Source organism: Antedon mediterranea, chromosome 11, assembly GCF_964355755.1.
Source record: "Antedon mediterranea chromosome 11, ecAntMedi1.1, whole genome shotgun sequence".
NCBI classification, from domain to species: Eukaryota; Metazoa; Echinodermata; class Crinoidea; order Comatulida; family Antedonidae; genus Antedon; species Antedon mediterranea.
This window is the reverse complement of record NC_092680.1, coordinates 17,595,961-17,616,339: the sequence shown is the minus strand read 5'-3', so window position 1 is coordinate 17,616,339 and position 20,379 is coordinate 17,595,961. Positions and strand designations below refer to the sequence as shown.

Here is a 20,379-nt window from a genome sequence, read left to right as displayed (position 1 = left end):
GATTATGTGTATACTCACTTATTGTTATGTCCCAGAAAAGTGACTCTCTTACATTCTTAAATTCTCGTTTTGATTAATTTATATTGAAACCGGGAAGGGTTTTTTACGGATGGTACCGTTTTGGTCATACTCACATTATCACTAAAAATCTATCTAGATGACAGAAAACATAATGGACAAATCTCAAGATTCCCGGTTATATAATCATGCGGCATTTTTTGGAAAAAATCTAAACCTAATTTACTGCTAATTTACAGAGCCATTATTATAATGGCTCTGCTAATTTACAGAGCCATTATTATAATGGCTCTGCTGCTAATTTGCAGAGCCATATACCGCCCCCTGTAGTACCAGATTTTCTGGAATAATTTTGTGCTGCCGCCTTGGAGTGGAGGAGGCCTAGCAATTATCGCAGCGGGCGCGGGCGGGCCGGCCCGAAGAAGAAGAACGGTCGGTGGAGGTAAACGGTAAGTCCGGGCCACCCATAGGCCTAGGCCTAGCCCTAGCCTTGTTTATTCCAGCATTAATAAATATGTTATTGTATGGTAGAAAAGGATAATATCTATTGAATTGTTATAGTTGATTTTATTTATGTCCATTTAGAATAAAAACAACTTTCAGGCTAACTAGGCCTAGCCTAGGCCGGCTAGGCTAGCCTACTATAAGGTAGCGCCGGTAGAGGGGTTAGGTATAATATATAGGGCTAGCCTAGGCCGGCCTACCTCACTCGGATACTCGCCTAGAGTCTAGGCAAGGCCTAGTTAAGTTTAATAGTTAGAAAGGACTGAGACTGGTGTCAAACAAAGAAGGATCAACAACTTACTTTAATTTTATCACATTCACTGACTTCATTTCCAATTTATGAGTTCAATTCTTTCGAATTGAAGAGCAGAGCAGCTAATTAAATCATTGGTAAATATCTTGAAATGACGTTGACATTATTCAAGTTTCAATGAAGATAGCTCCGTTGCATTATTTAGTTAAGATGTGGTACATGTCGTCAAGAAGGACGTTGCATATATAGTGACTGTGATTAGAGATACGCTATATGTATGAATTGTTTTAAATGATTGATAGCCTTGCCCTTGGGTAAACCAAACTGCATGATTATCTCGGGATAGTTACTTACAGTATCATCTTGTAATAGACCCTATGGCATGATTCAGTCAGGGCCTAGGCCTAGCAATAAAATGTCTGAACTGAAAATGTAAAACTTGTTTTATTGAAGCACTGCCCATCTATCTTAATCTTTCCTTTCTTAGTTTTAGTCGAACATTATGGCATCACAACCTTCTGAACCTTGCAGACTGTGTGGCGATTTGAAGTTATCTACAGATTGTAAACGAAGTTTAAATTCTCAAAAAAAAGAAAGATTTATAATTGAGATTAAAACTATATTTGGATTTGATGTCAGCGATGAAAATGATGAAAGGCAATTCATATGCAGTAAATGTAAAGAGAAATTGTTGAATTGCAAAAAGTCCAGATACAGAAAGAAATGTACAATTGAGGTAGGCCTTAAGCTCAAACTAGTTTTACCAAAAAAGTGTGATGTGCCCAAATATGGTAGTGATGTGCCCAAATATGGTAGTGATATGACATCATGTTCATATATGGACAGTAAATATCTGAAAAAGTGGTCTTTATGTCCATTCCACTATCACTTTTTTGCTTGATAAATTTGAATCTTTTCTAAATGTTTTATTTACACTACAGCTAAACGATAATGTCAACAAATTGTCTTTGGACAAGGTTGCTAAATTTGTTAAAGGTATTGACCTTGTTGTTCTTCAAAAGTCTAATAATTTCCTGCAAGTTCTCTGGTTTCTTGATGACGAGATTAGTACTAGACTTAAAATATGTTATGATGGAAAATGGAATTTGAGCGTTTTTGGATTACCAAAGGAAATTAATGAATACCCAGAAATTCTAACAATAGACATGATGACAGCGTTGATAAGTTTTATTGATAACCATGCTGTTTGTCAAGGAAATACCGATTTTCAAGACATTGTTGAGGCAAAAGGTGGAGAAATGATTCCTATCCACATTACAAGTAACGATATATATTCCGAACAGTACAAGACTGTTCGCAACAAACTTTGCTACTTATTGATTGATCAAAATTCAATACGCTGTTTGCGATGCAAAGACTCAAGGTAATGTCATCAATTATATTAATTAATACTTTAAACTTTGATTTTAGAAATCAACACTAAAATTCTAAACAAAACAAATTATACATGAATATTATTTTTTCAGGGATAATCTAACTCGGTTGAGAAGAAGAATGAAAGGAAGAAAAGACGGAAGAGGAAAATCGGCTCCAAATGATAGTTTGACAAGAAATGAATTAAAATTGAAGATAAGTGAAACTGTGAAGGAACTGACTGCTGCTAAAAAGTTAGTGGTATCTCAGCAGAAAAGAATTGAGGAATTGATGAATAGAGAAAGTGCAGAATTGTTGGCTGGCACAGTTGCTGGGGTTGAAGACCGCATTCCAAATCCTGCTTCTGAACTTCCGGAAGGATCACCAGCTAGACTGCTATATGATCAGCAGGTCAAGTCAAATAAATCCGGCAGTGGCATGCGCTGGCATCCAACTATCGTGCAGTTTTGTATTGCCTTACATTCAAAGTCCTCAGTGGCGTACAAGTTTATCAGAGATAGCCAGATGTTAAAATTGCCCCATCCTCAGACACTGTTGAACTACACACAGTTTGGTGAGGTAAAAGGAGGAATTAATCCAGACGTTTTATGCAATGAGGCACAAATATGGCTTGGAAAACGGCTTCAGGAACACGTCGCATTGCTAATTGATGAAGTGAAAATAGAAAGCGGTCCAGAATTTTCGAAATTCACCGGAAATCTGGTGGGATTTTCAGATATTGGCGATCTTTCAAATGAGATATCGGAGTTGGAAAGAAAATCCAATGGAAAGGTACAATATAAGTGAATATAAATCATCATTTTAATTTTCTATTTTGCCAAAAGGTATATTTTAGATATCAGACAACAGAATTTTTTATTATGATGCATACAGTTGGTTATTATGAGAAATGATAATAAATGTGGCTTATATAGCGCATTATGGAAGGCCTGAATGCGTTAACGAATAAAATAAAAGGAAATTAGTTTTCAGAAGTGCCTTAAAATAAGCGATTGAAATAGCTTGACGGATAGAGATTAGTAAGTCGTTTTAAAGGACAACAGAGGCCCAAGAAAAAGAACGAAAGCCATAATTCTTTGTTTATTGACAGGTAGATGGAATGAACGAGTAGAGATTGTGAACTTGATCGCAAAGATCTGTTAGGAATAGGTGGATGAATCAAATTCAAAATAACGTGTATATAATGCATTTTCGTTTTAACAGGAAGAACAGTTAGCTACACATATGCTTATGGTGATGATGAGAGGCATTTTCTCCGACATGAACGTTTCTGTGGGATTCTTTACAACAGATAGTCTGAAAGGTTCGCAACTTTACCAAATTATGAAGGAAGTGATTGACAAGGTTGAAGCTGCTGGATTTTTGGTCCATGGCATTATTGGAGATGGATCACCATCATTTAGAAATCTGTTTAAGATTTCTGCTCTAGATGGTAATAAGCACTACATGGTCAACCCTGTGGATTCAAGTAGAAAGATATACTTTTTCTCTGACGTCCCTAATCTATTGAAGACCATCCGGAATGATGTTGAAAACTCTGGAAGCAACAACCAAACACGGAATCTATATGTAAGAAACCACTACATTTATAAATGACTAAATTTACAATAAGGAGCAAGTATAGTTGTTAGTGTATTATAACTGTGCCAATGTTTTATTTGTATTTAAAAGTTCAATAGTCAGCTGATTATATGGAAAGATTTTAAAGACACTGTTGAGTGGGATAGAGGTTCTGAGCCTGGATTGAGCAAACTTGATAAAATAAAGAAAGAACACCTCAATCTAACACCAAGTTTGCGAATGCGAGTTGACCTTGCAACACAGGTAAGGAACATTGGTATTTAAAAATAATAACAACACATTCTTATAACACACTTTCTATGAATAAACACGTTCAAAGATTTTTCTACATCATTCTCCCTTAAGTGTCATATCTTGTAGGTGCAGCCAACTATGGCGTTCCCTCTGTTCATGACAGTCTGTGTGTGAATAAGCAAAATGAGGTAACCCCTACACTTTAAAATGCACACAAACATTTTGTGTTCCAGATAATAGACTTCTACCACCAGAACCGTTGGAGCGAATGAGCCTTGAACCCATGTCAATATATTGTGGATGTAGATTATGGTTATGGTTGCCCTGTCTTAACCGCTCGGCCAATCACTGTATTGTCACTGTGGAAAAGTAGGTTAAGTTTTTTAAACTAAGACAATGTTATCACTTCTTTCAAGGTCTTAAGCACTTCAATGGCTAATGCTATGGAGTCAATGGACGAAAATACTGGCACAAGTCATTCATCTACAATTGCATTCATCCGTATGGTTGACAAGTTTTTTGACTGCCTGAATGTCAGGAAACTCCCATCTGAGGACCAAGATAAACCAGAGTTGGAGCCTTATAGAACCAAAGTTGACTGGAGATTTAAGGTTTGTAATCAAATCAATTTTGTGGGTTGCAGTACTATATAATAAATTTACCATGCTGTTGGATTTTATTGGTTTTTTATTTACAAAACCTTTTTTATTCTTAGTGGCTGAAGGAGGAATTTCTTGGATTTCTTGATAAATGGGAGGAACAAGTGAATCTGCTTAACGAATGCAAGGCCACTAAAAACAAAATGTTACTCAGTTCAGAAACGCTGTTTGGCTTGCGTTTAACAGGTATGAAGGTATTTTCTCACTTTTCCTCTACTTGCATTAATTAGTGTTTTTAGATACATCAAGTAGCATAATTCTCGTGAATCTAAGAATTCACAAATTTTACATTGCATTCATCTATTAAAATTGTTTTTTTTTTTGTTCGTTTTTTTGCATTTTAAAGGTAATGTAATTTAATGGCAACAAACTCTTCTAACATTTTTTTTTCACAGTCAACTCATTCATAGATCTGGGAGAATTCCTTCTAGAGAACTATGTCAGCGAAGGAGAGTTCTTGTTATCTGGTCATTTGAATCGAGATCCTATCGAAAATGATTTTGACAAAGAAAGTGAATGTGATGGAAATGATGCCAATCCAACAGCACTTGAAAACCAACAAAGTTCGTCAGGGGCTTCAAAAAGAGCCAACTGCAATGATGATGTAAGCCAGTTGGGTCAACTAGATGACACGCCACCAGTGTCCAAGAAGACGAAAAATCGAAATCCTATCGAAAATGATTTTGACAAAGAAAGTGAATGTGATGGAAATGATGCCCATCCAACAGCACTTGAAAACCAACAAAGTTCGTCAGGGGCTTCAAAAAGAGCCAACTGCAATGATGATGTAAGCCAGTTGAGTCAACTAGATGACACGCCACCAGTGTCCAAGAAGACGAAAAATCGAAAACCTATCGAAAATGATTTTGACAAAGAAAGTGAATGTGATGGAAGTGATGCCCATCCAACAGCACTTGAAAATCAACAAAGTTCGTCAGGGCTTCTAAAAGAGCCAACTGTAATGATGATGTAAGCCAGTTGGGTCAACTAAATGACACGCCACCAGTGTCCAAGAAGACGAAAAATCGAAAACATATCGAAAATGATTTTGACAAAGAAAGTGAATGTGATGGAAGTGATGCCCATCCAACAGCACTTGAAAATCAACAAAGTTCGTCAGGGCTTCTAAAAGAGCCAACTGTAATGATGATGTAAGCCAGTTGGGTCAACTAGATGACACGCCACCAGTGTCCAAGAAGACGAAAAATGTCAACCACCAAGATGTAAAATTTCTTGTAAAACAAAGAAAGTAAAAGGTAATAAAATATCAACATAAAAATATTTATAATATCATGGTTTATTATAATTAATTAAAATCTATCTTTCCATCTACCTTGTTACTTTCTTAAGTCCTATTGCATATTGTGCCCAACCTTTTTTTCCAGGTAAACATTTTTATTTTATTCCTGTCTGCAAACAAACAAGCAAACAACACAATAGAAAGTTTCAAGGAAAAATTCTGCTATAAAAACCATAAATAGATAGACTTTTTGTTCAGTAATTAGGTAGTTTAACCTAATGTAATAACATGTCTGGTGACTCCCTAGCAAGTGAAAAAAATGGATATATATATAGCACGAAAATAAAAATCTGAAGTTGAATAAAAACATCAGAAACTTAAAATTCGAGTTATATTATACCTATCTAATAACATTTACCGTATGTTTGATAAATAAAATTTGTTTGCCGTTAAATCACAAAAATTGAACAAAATGGGTATTGTGCTGACCTCACAAGCTTGAACCGTCAACCGCGCTATTCATTAGAGAAACCCAATCCACGAAAAAAAAAATACTGCAGCACAATCACTTGTTGACTGACTCTTTTAATACAGCACATTCAGCCGTTAACAGGATGAAAAGCAATGTTCGGCCTACTAGATTAGTAAATTAAACAGGACCTCGGCACAATAAGACATTTAGAAGCCGAACTCTAGAAAACATGTCGTTAAATTGAAACTTATAAACTTCGATCCTAATTATAGACGCCCTCTCTAAAAATAGGATCAACACACTCCCCGTATGGTATCTTAAGGATACCATTTATATCAAAGAGCTGAAAAATAAAAATAAAAGGAATATTACATAATAATCATTATAATAATATTATGTTCGATGTAACTTAACGAGTTGGCATTATCCGCACCAATTGACTGATCGGTCTTGAAAAGGTTTTCAGTTCTCCACCTCTGTAGACAGTCGATTCCACTCTCCTAACCCGTTCGTCTGATCCTTCAATTGCTTTAACGATTCGTCCCATAGGCTAATCATTTCTGACGATGTCTTTCTCCTTTAGAAGAACAATATCTCCTTCCTTTACATTCATCTTTTCCTGTTGCCACTGTTCTGAAATGTAATCTTCCTTTCTACTCCAATCATATGTTCCCAACTCGTGCGTCGTGTTCGTACCATCCCAAGACCGAAGCCCAACTATGTAAATAGGGAAGCTGATGTTAAGCGTTCCTTAGGTAGATCAGCCATTATCTGCGTCTCTTACTATCCTCTCCGCATCTTGCAAACTACACACTTTCCGAGCTCCTTTGAGATTAATCTCTTGCCACTCATCATCCAGAAACCTTCACTGCGTATTTACCATGAGTAAGATGTCTGCCTTGATGTTGAACTTGTTGGTGGTAGTGGTGGATGATTAATGTTATGACATGGTGATGTTTGGGAAGAATCAGGATGCGCTCTCCTTCTTCGGCTAGTCCAATTCCTAAACGTCCTCGAACTCGCAGGACTCCTACGTTATCCAAATAGAAAGCGTTACTAGCGATCTTGTGAAGATGTTTCTCATTCTTCAGGTGATTCATTTCAGCTGTGAATTCTTCAAACTTTGCCTTGATCAATACGGGTGGTGGAATCATGCATACATGCCACCGACTACAGTCTTCTTTCTCGGTTTTTGTGAATGTACAAGCAATATGCACAAGACTTCCAACTGCTCGCATAAGATTTACCCAATTCGAAAATCTGCTAAACCGCTGGGACCCCAGTGATTTGGCTGAACTTCTGTAGCACTGGTAGCTACGACAGGTCTTACTTCGGGATCCTCTTCAATTTCATTGATGTCCCAGATAGTTATGTTTTTCTCACATGAGTTCTTATTAAGCAGGAATCTTGGTCCTTGAATCAATGCCGAGTTCTGTAAGTCTTTAGCCTTGATGAATCTTGTAGCTTGATCGGCTTGGTTTATGTCTGTTTTAAAGTATTTCCATTTTTCTGGTTTGGTCGACTGAAGAATCTGATCCACTCTGTTTCCACGTACATGTAGAACATACAGGTTTTATTTGTGATATAACCGAGAACCACCTTGCTATTGGTGTAAAAATGCGACTTCTGACACAGCGTTAGAGGCATCGGAGAATTTGTGGATGGACTGTTTTGATGGAAATGATGTATAAGGACGAGATATACGAACAGTTGAACTATGGAGCTTCGCCACTTTTGCCATGAATTTAGAAGCTGTTTTGGTAATGGCCGGCTCATCCCAATCTATACACTGATCTTTTGTCATTTCCCTTAACAGCCTTCTTCCCTCCATAATTCTTGAACATCAGCATTGACATTTTGATAATAAGGATTGTGAAACTTATTCTTCAAGGTATGAGTTTTTTTGCAATCAATGAACTCTTGGTTTTTATCTTTTTCATTCTTTTCAATTGGACTGGTATTATATGAGCATCTTTTGAATTTCGGAGAAGCTGCTCAATTATGTGGCTAACGTCTTCAGCTGGTATTGGAACATTCACTGTTATCTATCATTGCGTTCCATGTACATTTTGGAAGGAGTTTGTTCGAAGCAATTATCGACATAGAAGGCTTTTAACACAGATCATTTAATTCCAGGATCAGTTGTACAGTTTCCATCAATGAGACTCTGGAAGGCATAAGTTGCACAACAGAGACTGCATGTAGACCCGAATATGAGTACGGATCATGATAAATCGTGGGTTCTAAATTTTCGTCGCAATTCCTCTAGATAAACCTTAGTAATGGTTTGTTTTCTGAACGAAGGTATACTTGATGAAACATGCCTGGATATCACCAGAGATAGGATGCTATCGCGTTTCATGGTGTTTCTGACGTGTTCAAGCGTCATCGCTGTTTTATAGCGTTGCTGCATACTGTATATAGCGAACATACTGGCCCGTCATCGTTTTACCTCTAGTATGCGTATGGTACCTGAACAGATAATCTGCTGGGCTATTTATTCCGCTTACTTCAAATATGTACTGTTAAATATTGGTACCAGCGGTTTTTGATCGGTAAATATACTTTAAATCGCGTACAGTATTACTACAGATGATTTGGTTGCATCGTAATATGTCATCGTCGTGTCACTGGTAAGTGCGTCTTCTAGCCTGTTGAATGCCGCATTCTGATCATACAAATGGAGTTTCTTTTTTTTTAAACTCGCGTAATGGAGCGGTAATGGATGCATAGCTTTGTATAAATCGAGAAACGTATTGTGTCCGTCTCAAAAATGAGCGCATTTCACTCGCGTTAGAGGGTACCTTAGTGTCCTTGATATTTTGTTGGGTCTGGACTGATTCCTTTTGCGGAGAATACATGTCCGAAGTATGTTACTTTTTGTTGAGATATTTGGCATTTTTCGCGATTGAGTCGTGGGTTACAGTCTAACAATCGCTGAATCACTTTTTGGAGATTGTCATCGTGTTCGCATTGTGTTTTACCGAACACAATTATGTCGTCAGAAATGTTAATGACACCTGATAATCCGACTACAATTTGTCGTACAGCTTTCTGAAACTTTTCGCTTGCCGCATTCACACCGAACATGAGCCTCTTATAGCGGTAGAGTCCTCTGTTTGTTGTAAAAACAGTGATTGATTTGCTGTCTTCCTCGAGTTCGAATTGATGGTATCCAGCACTTAAATCAAGAGTACTGAAGACTGTTGCACCGTTTGTCTCGTTTATTAATTCACCAATTGTTGGCATAGTGTACGGTACCTTTCCCTTTTGATTGCTTTATTAGCTTCTCTCATATCGACGCAGATTCTTACGCTTCCATTTTTCTTAGGTGGAGTAACGATGGGAGAGACCCATGGTGTCGGTACTTCCATCGGTCCTATGACACCTTCACCCAGCAGTCGTTGGATCTCAATGTCGACGTCGTTTCGTACATGAAAAGGTATTGTTCTCAAATTCTGTGTTTTTGGTTCTATGTCAATGTGAAGTTTAATTTTTTTAAATCTTTCCGATACCTTGGAATAACTGTGGGTATGTGCTAAATATGTTCGATTCCATGCTATGTACAATAACCCGAGTTCAACACTAGTTTGATATGATTTTGCAATTGTGCTGTGTCCACTACAGCTGTGTCCATTGCTACAGCTACTTAAACAGCCTTTTCGAGTGTTAATTTAGCTTCTGCTAGTAAGCGTTTCCGTATCTTAGAATTTACTAATCCACAGACTAACCTATCTCTAAGTGTTTATGTGAGTTGGGTACCTAAATCACATTGTGCTGCCAGTCTCCTGAGTTCTGCTAGGTAGCCAGGCTGTGATAGACTCCCCCTAGCTGATCGCGTTTATGGAAACGAAAACGTTCCGCTATGACCAGTGGTTTAGAAGTGTATACTCGTATGGGCAGAACATTTTGAACTGCTTGTTAAAGTGCCTTTCTGCCTTGTATTGTTCCAAGGTATGTCATTACATTCAAGTAGCGATGGTACTGTTATTCTTTTTTTGTTATCCATGAACTCAATTATCAGCATCTCCAGCTTTCGGCCTTAAACTTCAGCTGCTCCCGAACAGGTCTTCAAAGTACACGACGTAAGTCTTGCATTTATGTTAAAAAGGTCGAATCTTGGACACAACGAGCGATTGCTTTGGTCGTCTAGTATAATGTAGGTTTTTATGAAAGTGTTAGGATGGTCTTCTAAATATATTTTTGCTAAAGAAATTTTAGCACACCACTAACTTTGTCTCTTTCCTTCGCCTTTTGCTCCACTTTTACTTGCTTCCCACCATTCGCCTTTTGCTCCACCTTGACTTGTTTCCCGTCATCGCCTTCTGCGGATGGTCACCATGGAATACAGTCTGGTGACGATCACTACCACACCTGCTATTTCCATCACAATTCCTAGCCATGTGTGATGTATATTAAAGACATCGGAAACATTAAGAGTTGACGTCTACAGCGTTGTTTAGGTAATTCTATACCCGCTGACTGGGTTCCATCTTTGGAAGTTCGTTTAACTTGGATCCTAATTATATACGCCCTCTCTCGAAGTTTTTGTTTATTAATTAATTTAAATTTTTATATAATAACAAACTATTTCAAATTCTATTTACGATTTAAATTAGTTTTACACATCCAGTAAAAGATACAATAAATGTTATTAAATAATAATAATGACGAAAATGAATTGTTCCATGATCGAAAAAGGTTCAAATGTAGTTTTAAATTATTACACATCCAGTAAAAGATACAATAAATGTTATTAAATAATAATAATGAATTTTTCTATTATCGAGAAAGATTAAAATGAAGTTTTAATGTATTCTTGAAGGTAAGCCAGCTGTCACAAACTAACGAATCTTCTATCCCCACCGGTTGTTCCATAACCTCTTAAATCTTCCAGGAAGACAGTACTTGACGGAATCAGTTTTAACTTTTAAATGAATGAAAAAAAAAATGTATTAACATGTCGATGCCTAATTTTAATGTTATCAAGAAAAATTGAGTCAAATGAACATGTAAATAAAAGTTTACAAACAAACAAGCAATGATTTCTATTTATAGCTTCTGTTCAAAGTCCTACAGTTATTGTTTCATAAAACCAGAAAAATCCCTGTACTTAGTACAGAGATTTTTTCGGAAAATGCCTAAAACATCACTCGTCAAAACATAGTATGAACCTGATGTATCGGGGTTGTATGACCAGAGAAGATTTCAATCTTCCCTGGTATGACCATATAATCAAACAAACAACCAAAAATGCTGCATATGTATATTATATCCATAAGAGCATGACCAATTACATGTGAAGGAAACCATTTTGACGAAGAAATTAGTTGAATTAGTTTTGTTATTTAAAATATCTATTAAGTTATTTTAATAAAATGTGTATTCTTTTGTTACTGCGTCTGGAGAGGGCGCAGTCATTTTAGCAGGTTGAGTGCAACAGAATATTATTTACGTTTTGTGACAAAGTAGAAAGGCGAAGATTGATCTACAATATCTTCATAACGGTAAAGTATTCTCATTACCTTTCATTGAATTAAGTTATGAATTATGGACCAGTTAGTCCAGGGAGATATTGACTGGTTATTTAAAGATATGTAGGCCTATTAAAATAGATGTGTTAGTTGGTCCGTGAATATATCCGGTATAGACTTACTGTACAACAAGGAAGTACATAATGTTTATCGTTCGGCCTGGTATGATGACAGTATTAAAATGTTTGTGTTAAATTAAATACAAGAAAGAAGTATAATTGTATTTCTTTCGTAATATATTATTGATATATATATTCAGAAGAAAAGGGTGGTTGAAATAATATACGCCGTGGCTAAAATTACGGTACCGTATTTATACTTCTAAAAACCAAAGGCAGAGTAATTATAGAGGGGGATTCCGTTTGTTAAAGGTACGGTAAAATTGCATTCCTAAAACTCATTCCTGAATATAAAAATCGTTCCTAAATATAAAACTCGTTCCTAAATATTAAAAACTAATAAAAAAAAAACGTCAAGTAAAGTTCGAAACCTGCAACCCTTAATCTATATCCTCTTCACAAGCCCACTAAGCCACACAGCTACGCTTGCTGAATACTGTACCATTGTCATAATGTCATGTCATAATTAACATCTATCTTACATAGCGAATTACTAAACATACTGTATGAACTTAATAGGCGGCCTACACTAAGTAGGATAGGATAGAATATAGGCCTACCAATTAATTTAGGCTATACAGTATACTGTGGATACGAAATAACACTAATAAAAACACATAATGTAATACGAACAAATACATTGGGTGAAGCTGTTGGTTATATAGATAAACCTTATAATAATCAAGCAAGCCTTCCCAAGAAAAATAAACATTATGCTGTGGACGAATATTGAAAAGGAAATGCTAAGTAATCATATTTATAATCTGATATTATTGAAACTATAGAATACATGCACAAATTAACAGGAAATACTTTCCATTTCATGAAAGAAGTGTTTTGTATTGTTCAATCAAAGCATAATAGTATTTCATGTTTTCAATACAAATTGAGATCTCGGAGCAGCGCATGTGCAGTAGTCTGCAATAGGTACAATTTTTCACAAGTTTTACCAAGAGGGGAAAATCGTCAAAATCACTACTACAGTATTGTATTACCAGGAAAGAGCAAATAATAATAATCAACAATATCTAAATTGATACATTCGTAATTATTTGATAATCATCCTATCTTTCCCATTTTGTCAATTTCTTTTTCTAAAACGTGAAACAGCTGTCAATGAATTTGTAAATTCAAGCTAAAAAAACTAACAAGCAAATAAAATATATAGCAAGATAAGTGTAAATTCATAAGGAGCACACCAAATCCAATTGCCCTTTAATGTATTTTTTCTTATTTGTTTCACTTTTAAATCCTCTGATTTCACTTTGTTTATAGAAAAGATATACATACCAGAATAAAATGGATAAAAAGATGATGAATTACTTGAAAGGATTAGCTGAATCGTTCAAGCGAAGTTTTAACATGCGAGTTTTAGCAGACGATACCGAGATTAAAGAAGCTTACAAAACTGCTCAAGAAAGAGGAAAAGTACCATTTAACAGAACCAAGCTTCTTATTATGGGTGATCATGGTGCCGGGAAAACGTCAACCTGCAGGCGTTTACAAGGAAAAGATTTTCGACCAGAAGAGCCTAGTACAGTCGAAATAGAAACAAACACTGTTTCCGTGAACGTTAGTGATGTTAATAGTAAATGGTGTGAAGTGACCAGCACTCCACTTGAAGATTATGAAAGTTCAGCAGCGTGGTGGACAGTATCACATGTGCTCCAACAGAGTAAACGTAAGATATCGAGAGTCTTTAGTTCGTCTGACACAAATACATTATCAATCCGAAAGCTACTGGAGGAGACGTGTTATCTAATGTTGTATCTGATCCCTTTTACTGTCATACTGTGTTTTGGTGGGTTTACATTCGGGTTTGGTCCAGTCGTGTGGTTATACATAGTTTGTATTATGACAATATGTGATGTCCACAGTGCATATCGCTTTGGTTGTGGATGCACTATAGTGATGGTCCTTGTAGATAAAGCAACACAATTAAGTGAGCAGACTGAACACGTACAAAGTATGGAGTTAAATACATGGGTTTATGTGACAGCACCACTAATGATTGTTTGCTTGTATGGATTGGGTTCGTTCATCGTCGGATTGCTCATAGGTACAGGTGGTAGAACGGGTATCTGTTTAGCATTGTGCATCATGGTACATCCAAAACAATACATTATTTCTATGGAATTCTTTTTAGAAAAACTGTCATTTATTTGCAAACTATATATTGAATTCGTCATTTCTGCTGTAATTATAACAGTAATTTATAGAAGCATTCACACAAAAATATTTTCAATTAGTCGAAGAAAGTTTACTATTGTGTTATTACTTAACATAATCATTATCATTGCAACGACATGTTATTTCGGAAGAAACAATTTTGTTGACATATCTATTTTATTTTGCTTGCTTGCAATTGTATTTTCGTTAACATCCGGGGTTTTATTAGGAAGAAAGGTTATGGCTTACGGCTATGTGCCTGAAAATTACATTTTAAAGAAATCTTTTGGTTTTATTGCGGGGATATGTTTAGCAAAAATATGTGGCTGGGAATTTGGAAATAAAAACAATTTAATTAATGTAATCAATGGCCATAATCATTCAAAATCACGGTATTGTTTGGACTTTTTATTTTTTGCGCCAATTGTTGCGTTTATTATCTATGAGTTATTAGCTTATGTCAAAGTAAAAACTACGTCATCAATACCAATACTGCATATCAGAAAATCAATGAAAGCAGATCTTCGAAATGAAACAAATATTGATGCCAGACTAAGTTTATGGGATTTTTCAGGACAAGAAATGTACTATAATACACACCATCTGTTTATGCCAAAGCAAGGCGTATACTTGGTTGTTTTCAACGCTGTAGCGGCGATTTCTAATCCTGATAGATACATTAAACGGCTACAATTCTGGTTACAATCTATTGCTATGCATGTTGATATTGAGAATGCTGTAGTGTTTCTTGTAGGAACAAGAAGAGGGAGTGTACGTGATGAAAAAGCGTTTTCTACGTTTGATAAATTTGTAAATACACATCTTTACAAAAGATTTTCAAGATTGCTTGCTTTTCATCCAAGTGGAAGACTTTGCTTTTTTATTGAAAATGCATTTAAAATTGATAAGGAGCTTAACATCTTACGAGAAAGGGTATATAGTGAAGTATCGAAATTGAAATACTTTTGTGAAAAGTTTTCTTTAAAATACTTATTATTTAAAAACACGTTAAATGGATTTCGTCATAGACAGTCCGTTATTGTGAGTATAAAAGATATTGAAAATGAATTAAAGTTAACAAGCACTATTTTTGTGAAATTTGAGGTACGTCAGCTTTTGAAGTTCTTGGATAAATCAGGAGATATCATATACAATGAACTTGATGAACTACTTCAGAATTATGTTGTTTGTGATCCTCAGGTATTAATAGACATTCTGAAATTATTAGTGAATGTACCTGAACCACACAAAAGAAACAGAGCCGTGTCTGATCTTTGGCAGCGATTACAAGAAACAGGGATTGTAGACAGTAGACTATTGGAACACATTTGCCGAATGAAAGGAATTTGGAGAGTTTATCCTTATGTGATTAAGTATTTGGTGGGTACACAGTTGATGTTTCCACTTACAATAACTAATCAAGTTGATCAAGTTGGAACATTCTGTCTTCCTTGCAAATTGCCCAAAATTGATGAAATTAATTATAGTGATCATACTTCTGACATATTTTATTTCGATTTTGGTGAAGTTTTGCTAGAATTTATATTTCTTCGACTTATTGCAAAATGCTGCCATTTTTTTGATTGGACTCGAATATATTATAACTCTGCACATTTCAAAGCAAGTGAAACATTGTTTTTCCAAATAAACACTAAAACAGTTTCTTCTGGCAGTATTTTCTTATACGATAGAAATATCATCAAGCTGTCAGTGTCTAAAGAAATCCCGAGTCAGTCAGTAAATATCTTACAGAAAATGCATACTTTCATTGAAGAAATAGTCTTACAGACATTTAATCCGGATTACTTTCGTGATCAGCATCTTTTTGGTCCAGTGTGTGAAAGATGTAGTTCATTGGATGGAACGATGTGTTTGGTGAATCTTGTTGGAATAAGTAAAGATGCTTCTGCATTGGATGAATACAGACCAGATAAACACCACAAAGTTTATCGTAAACCAGATGTAACTATTTTACCTTTTTTTCTTCTATTAAGCCTACTATAATGTTTGCTTTTATAATTTCACTCCAAAGTCTCAATGAGAGGCCAGATAGCCACATAGTCATAGTAATATGTAACGCGGCCATATTCCAATGTGTGTATACAAAGATAAATCATTAATTTGTGTATTATTTTAATTTTAAACGCTTTGTTTTTTGTTGTTTTTTCAGTTCCGTTTTACCTGCAGTAGACCGACAACGATCATCAAACAATAAAATAGTGTATGTATCTTCTGTATCCATTCAGTTGTATATTATATACATCTATGCAAACGGTACAGTAAATTAACATAACTAGATGATACGCTCGCTTCAATCGCGTCCCATCTAGGTCGTGCCGCGCCCACAGATGGTTCTCAAATACACAGTAATTTCGGCGTAAAAAAACTGGTGATTTCAAATGTACGTACTGCAGGACTATAATACATGATTTTCGTTTACAGAGAAATAAATAAATAGACACGATAATTTATGTAGTCAACTAAAATTATCACCTTGGGAATTATTTCGAAAGAGAAACTTGTCACAAAATAAGTCTACGTTTTTTTATTTGGACTGATTTTAAACAATTTGTGTTTTGTTTGTAATAACATTCGGGTTGAGAGAATGGGAAGAGGATGGTACAAAGAGAAACAATTTTTAAATAGGCCTTTATTCTTTATCCACTCAGTAACGAAATATTGTTTTCATGTTTTATATCTAAATATTTCAAGCTTATCCCCTAATGGCCCATAAATTTACCTACTTGTGTTAAACCAACTGAGATATTGGAATGTTCCATTCATTGCAAATCAATACATTTGTATAAACGTATATTAAAATAGTATTTTTTTTAGAAAATCAACCTATCTTCAACATTATGAGGCTGTACTCGATCTGTTAAACGGATTTTCACCTATTGAAAACAATTATCGTAGGAGGAGATAGGAAAATGCGAAGCATCCTCGTATTATTGTGTGCGGGTATTTTTCAAGATGGACATCCATTAGACAGTGTCTACCACGATCGGAAAACACCCCCATTTGGGACAAATCGTTGAACCGATTAGTTTTAATTGTCAATAACTTATGATCTAACTCAATTTAATTATTGAACAGGATTACGTCGTGTGGTTACAATCTGTACCGAAAGTATGAACCAACTTTATACCATCGAGTAAACATTCTTGAAATAACGCGCAATTTACCGAATTTTGCCCTTACGTACATTTATATATAGATTAAGGTGTTACTTATAGTTGATTAACATAATGCCAATCTGTTCGTTTAAACACACCTAATTCAAGAAAGACTAATACAAAACGTACCATTAAATCTTGTCTTACTTTTGTAATGTGTTTCTTTGTGAACATCTTTTTGGTTATGCATATTACCCATAGTTCAAGGTATTAGCTAGGCTGCAAGGCAAAACTTCGACAGACACTTAGAACTTTTCTAGGCTAATTTCAAATTTCAAATATTCTTTATTCAACATCAATCATGAAAATATACAACAATATATGAGAACATAAAATAAAGATGAAAAGGAAACACATAAAAACTCAAAAGAGCTTGATAAATTGTGTCCCCCTACGTCCCTAACTAGCCTAAAAACTAAAACATAAATAATAAAAAAAAGCTAAATCCTGCAACAAGTATTATTTTAAAATTATTTGTTTCTTTCCAACGATTCCACATCTGGTAGAGATGTTCCCATTAATTAATCAAAATCCTAAAAATGATCTAAAGCTAATTTAAATGCTTTTTTGATCTAAATTAGTACATACAGTATTTATCTCTCCAAAAATGTACTTTCATTGCTAAACCAGTCATAAAAATAACATTCGCAAAAATAGGCCTACTATTAAACGATCGTTTAATAGTGCGTACTACTGTATTGCACGCCATGTGACCCACGATCGTCCAATCAAATGACAGGAATTTATTTAGGTGTATAGCTTTTTATTTTACAAATACTTAAAATTAAATATTATCGTACCCAAATCACCTGATTACACTTTAACAAGCAGGGTAGCATTGTTATTGCCTTTTATGGTTTTATGTATGATCTACTACATACTTATTTTATACCATTTGATAAAAATACCTAGGGACTTAAGGGGAATATACCCTTTGTCTGTTTATAAAATTACCTTTTGTGACTGTATACTTACACTATTATGTCTTTAAAAGTGGATAATTGTATTTAAAATTATAACAGATCTTGAGCTAATGTATTGCTTTTGAGTAAGGAATGAATTGTATAAACAACAGACACACATTACAAACAAAAGAACTGATATGTAACTTATAGTATCTGATAGTAACATATTAAAAGTAATATTATAATAAAGAAATAAATAATAATGAAATGTCCATTATTATAAGTGATATACTATGTTGTGCCTTTGCATTAGCTTTATTGCGAGAGAACCAATGAATTCTAATTGAAGAATTCAATCAAATTACAGTAGATTCTAATATATCAGCGAAAAGCAAAGAGAGCAAAGGGACAACCCAAAAACTACCTGAAAATATGTATAGAAAATGATACGAAAAAATAAAATAGATAAATGAGTCATGCACACAACAATCGTTCTGAATAAGTCAATTCGTTTCTTCAGGTTCTTTTATCTCTCAAAAAATACTTAATACGTATCATCTGATTTCCGTCTGTTTGCTGATCACAAATGTAGTTCGTTCCTTCTTCTAGAGTGCTATTAAGCCTTTGTCAATTATTAACAATATTATAATGTATAATAATATATTTGTGAGGTAAGGTTTTTATAACGTAGGATTATGCCTTTGTCATTTAAAGAATAAATGTCAGGGATTGACGAACCGGGAAATAAATTTGTTTGATTCAATGGTTAGTACGTTACTTTTATTTGTTGTACATTTGTTGGTTGTGTATCTACAAATGGATCAGTGTAGTCCGAATAGAGAGAGGAAGATTGATTAAGTATCGATAAAGTATGAACTTCAAGATTTTAAGCAGATAGACCAGTTTCGATTTATTGTTTGGACATAGAAGTTAGTAATTAACCTAAGTTCTTAAACGGTACGTGTTGCTCCGAGTCCTCCAATATATCCAGCATTAAGGAAATAAATTGAACTGATCACTCAGGGGATATTAAGTCTACCGAGTAGGCTTAGGTAAGATTACAATCAATTCTATACTTTTAAGTTAAGTTTTAATGTTTAAAAACATTATCCATTTCATGAAACTTAGATTCCTTGCATGTTAATGTTGTCAAATGTATATATATCCCAAAGCGCTTTAAAATAAACAGTTTTGACAACTTCGATAGATTGTGCATTTTTAATGGAGTTAGGAAGACTGTTCCACAGTTAGGAGCTGCAACTCCAAAGGCTGAACAAATGTACTATTAGTAGTCGACCTAGAGATCTCCTAAAGACTGAAGATCTACGTATAATTAAGTTGGGAATATATGATGGTGATTTTTGCATGGGTTGTTTATACAATGTTTACTCAATGTTATAGAAAAAGAAACAAATGTAATAAGAAATATTTTTTACATAAAACACCTCTCGACTTTTTTATTAACATTTTTAATCATTGTTCTTTCTTGAGATAATGATTTATTTAATCAAATATTTTCAATCATTAGTAAACATTCTGTGTAAATATAGTCTGGCCAACTGTACAGAACAAAAATGTAATAATCATAAACTAAACTACAGTAGGCCTATATCATCATGGATTAAGCCATGAGTATATGTTCATATTCCCGGGTAGGAACATTTTTATTATTTGGCAATTTTGTGATTGTTTAGAAGCCAATAAGTACAGTAGCCTGTAGTTTCTAAAGTTTATTTTTAAAGTCACTATTTTGAGGTTCGTTGTATACTTATTTACAATGTACCAGTATATATATATATCTATAGCTTTTCGGGGTTTTTTTTTTTTGTATCTCTATTGAGACCCACAGCATTGTTCCGAATATGAGCACAATTTCTATAACTTACAGTATGATTTATATATAATTTACACAGTGCTACGCAACACAATTGATTTAAATATACACATTATTATTTTTAAAACCGTTGCGAATTAAAGTTGGAATTTATTCTGACTTGTTAAGCATCCACTAATTGTGAGGGTGTATGTTGTATGAGAGGATGTATCTGGTTGGTGAAAATCTGTGATAATACCATAATATGGTATTATTATTATGGTATATTATATGGCTCTGTGGTCTA

General features: G+C 34.7%; 3 protein-coding genes across 3 annotated transcripts; all 3 read left to right on the top strand.

Annotated features, from left to right (window-relative positions):
* The first annotated feature begins 427 nt into the window (after positions 1-427).
* On the top strand, positions 428-5,618 carry LOC140062509 (uncharacterized). The gene is made up of 9 exons (XM_072108763.1): positions 428-467; positions 1,263-1,511; positions 1,717-2,159; positions 2,263-2,941; positions 3,374-3,739; positions 3,842-3,994; positions 4,402-4,596; positions 4,701-4,830; positions 5,040-5,618. Exons 2-9 carry the CDS (start codon positions 1,278-1,280, stop codon positions 5,615-5,617), a joined length of 2,778 nt encoding a protein of 925 aa, XP_071964864.1. The 5' UTR covers positions 428-467; positions 1,263-1,277; the 3' UTR covers position 5,618.
* LOC140062034 (uncharacterized) lies at positions 5,619-14,345 on the top strand. The gene is made up of 4 exons (XM_072108076.1): positions 5,619-5,900; positions 11,765-11,863; positions 13,285-14,277; positions 14,331-14,345. Exons 3-4 carry the CDS (start codon positions 13,309-13,311, stop codon positions 14,343-14,345), a joined length of 984 nt encoding a protein of 327 aa, XP_071964177.1. The 5' UTR covers positions 5,619-5,900; positions 11,765-11,863; positions 13,285-13,308.
* On the top strand, positions 14,336-18,643 carry LOC140062219 (uncharacterized). Its single transcript, XM_072108324.1, has 2 exons — positions 14,336-16,140; positions 16,349-18,643. Exons 1-2 carry the CDS (start codon positions 14,419-14,421, stop codon positions 16,391-16,393), a joined length of 1,767 nt encoding a protein of 588 aa, XP_071964425.1. The 5' UTR covers positions 14,336-14,418; the 3' UTR covers positions 16,394-18,643.
* The last annotated feature ends 1,736 nt before the right edge of the window (positions 18,644-20,379 follow it).

Bases quoted from the DNA above. Each gene is read 5' to 3' on its own strand.
- LOC140062509 (XM_072108763.1), top strand. From the start codon at position 1,278: ATGGCATCACAACCTTCTGAACCTTGCAGACTGTGTGGCGATTTGAAG. The intron at 1,512-1,716 runs GTAGGCCTTAAG...TTTACACTACAG, and splicing joins GAAAGAAATGTACAATTGAG to CTAAACGATAATGTCAACAA. The intron at 4,597-4,700 runs GTTTGTAATCAA...TTTTATTCTTAG, and splicing joins AAGTTGACTGGAGATTTAAG to TGGCTGAAGGAGGAATTTCT.
- LOC140062034 (XM_072108076.1), top strand. From the start codon at position 13,309: ATGGATAAAAAGATGATGAATTACTTGAAAGGATTAGCTGAATCGTTC.
- LOC140062219 (XM_072108324.1), top strand. From the start codon at position 14,419: ATGGCTTACGGCTATGTGCCTGAAAATTACATTTTAAAGAAATCTTTT. The intron at 16,141-16,348 runs GTAACTATTTTA...TTGTTTTTTCAG, and splicing joins AAGTTTATCGTAAACCAGAT to TTCCGTTTTACCTGCAGTAG.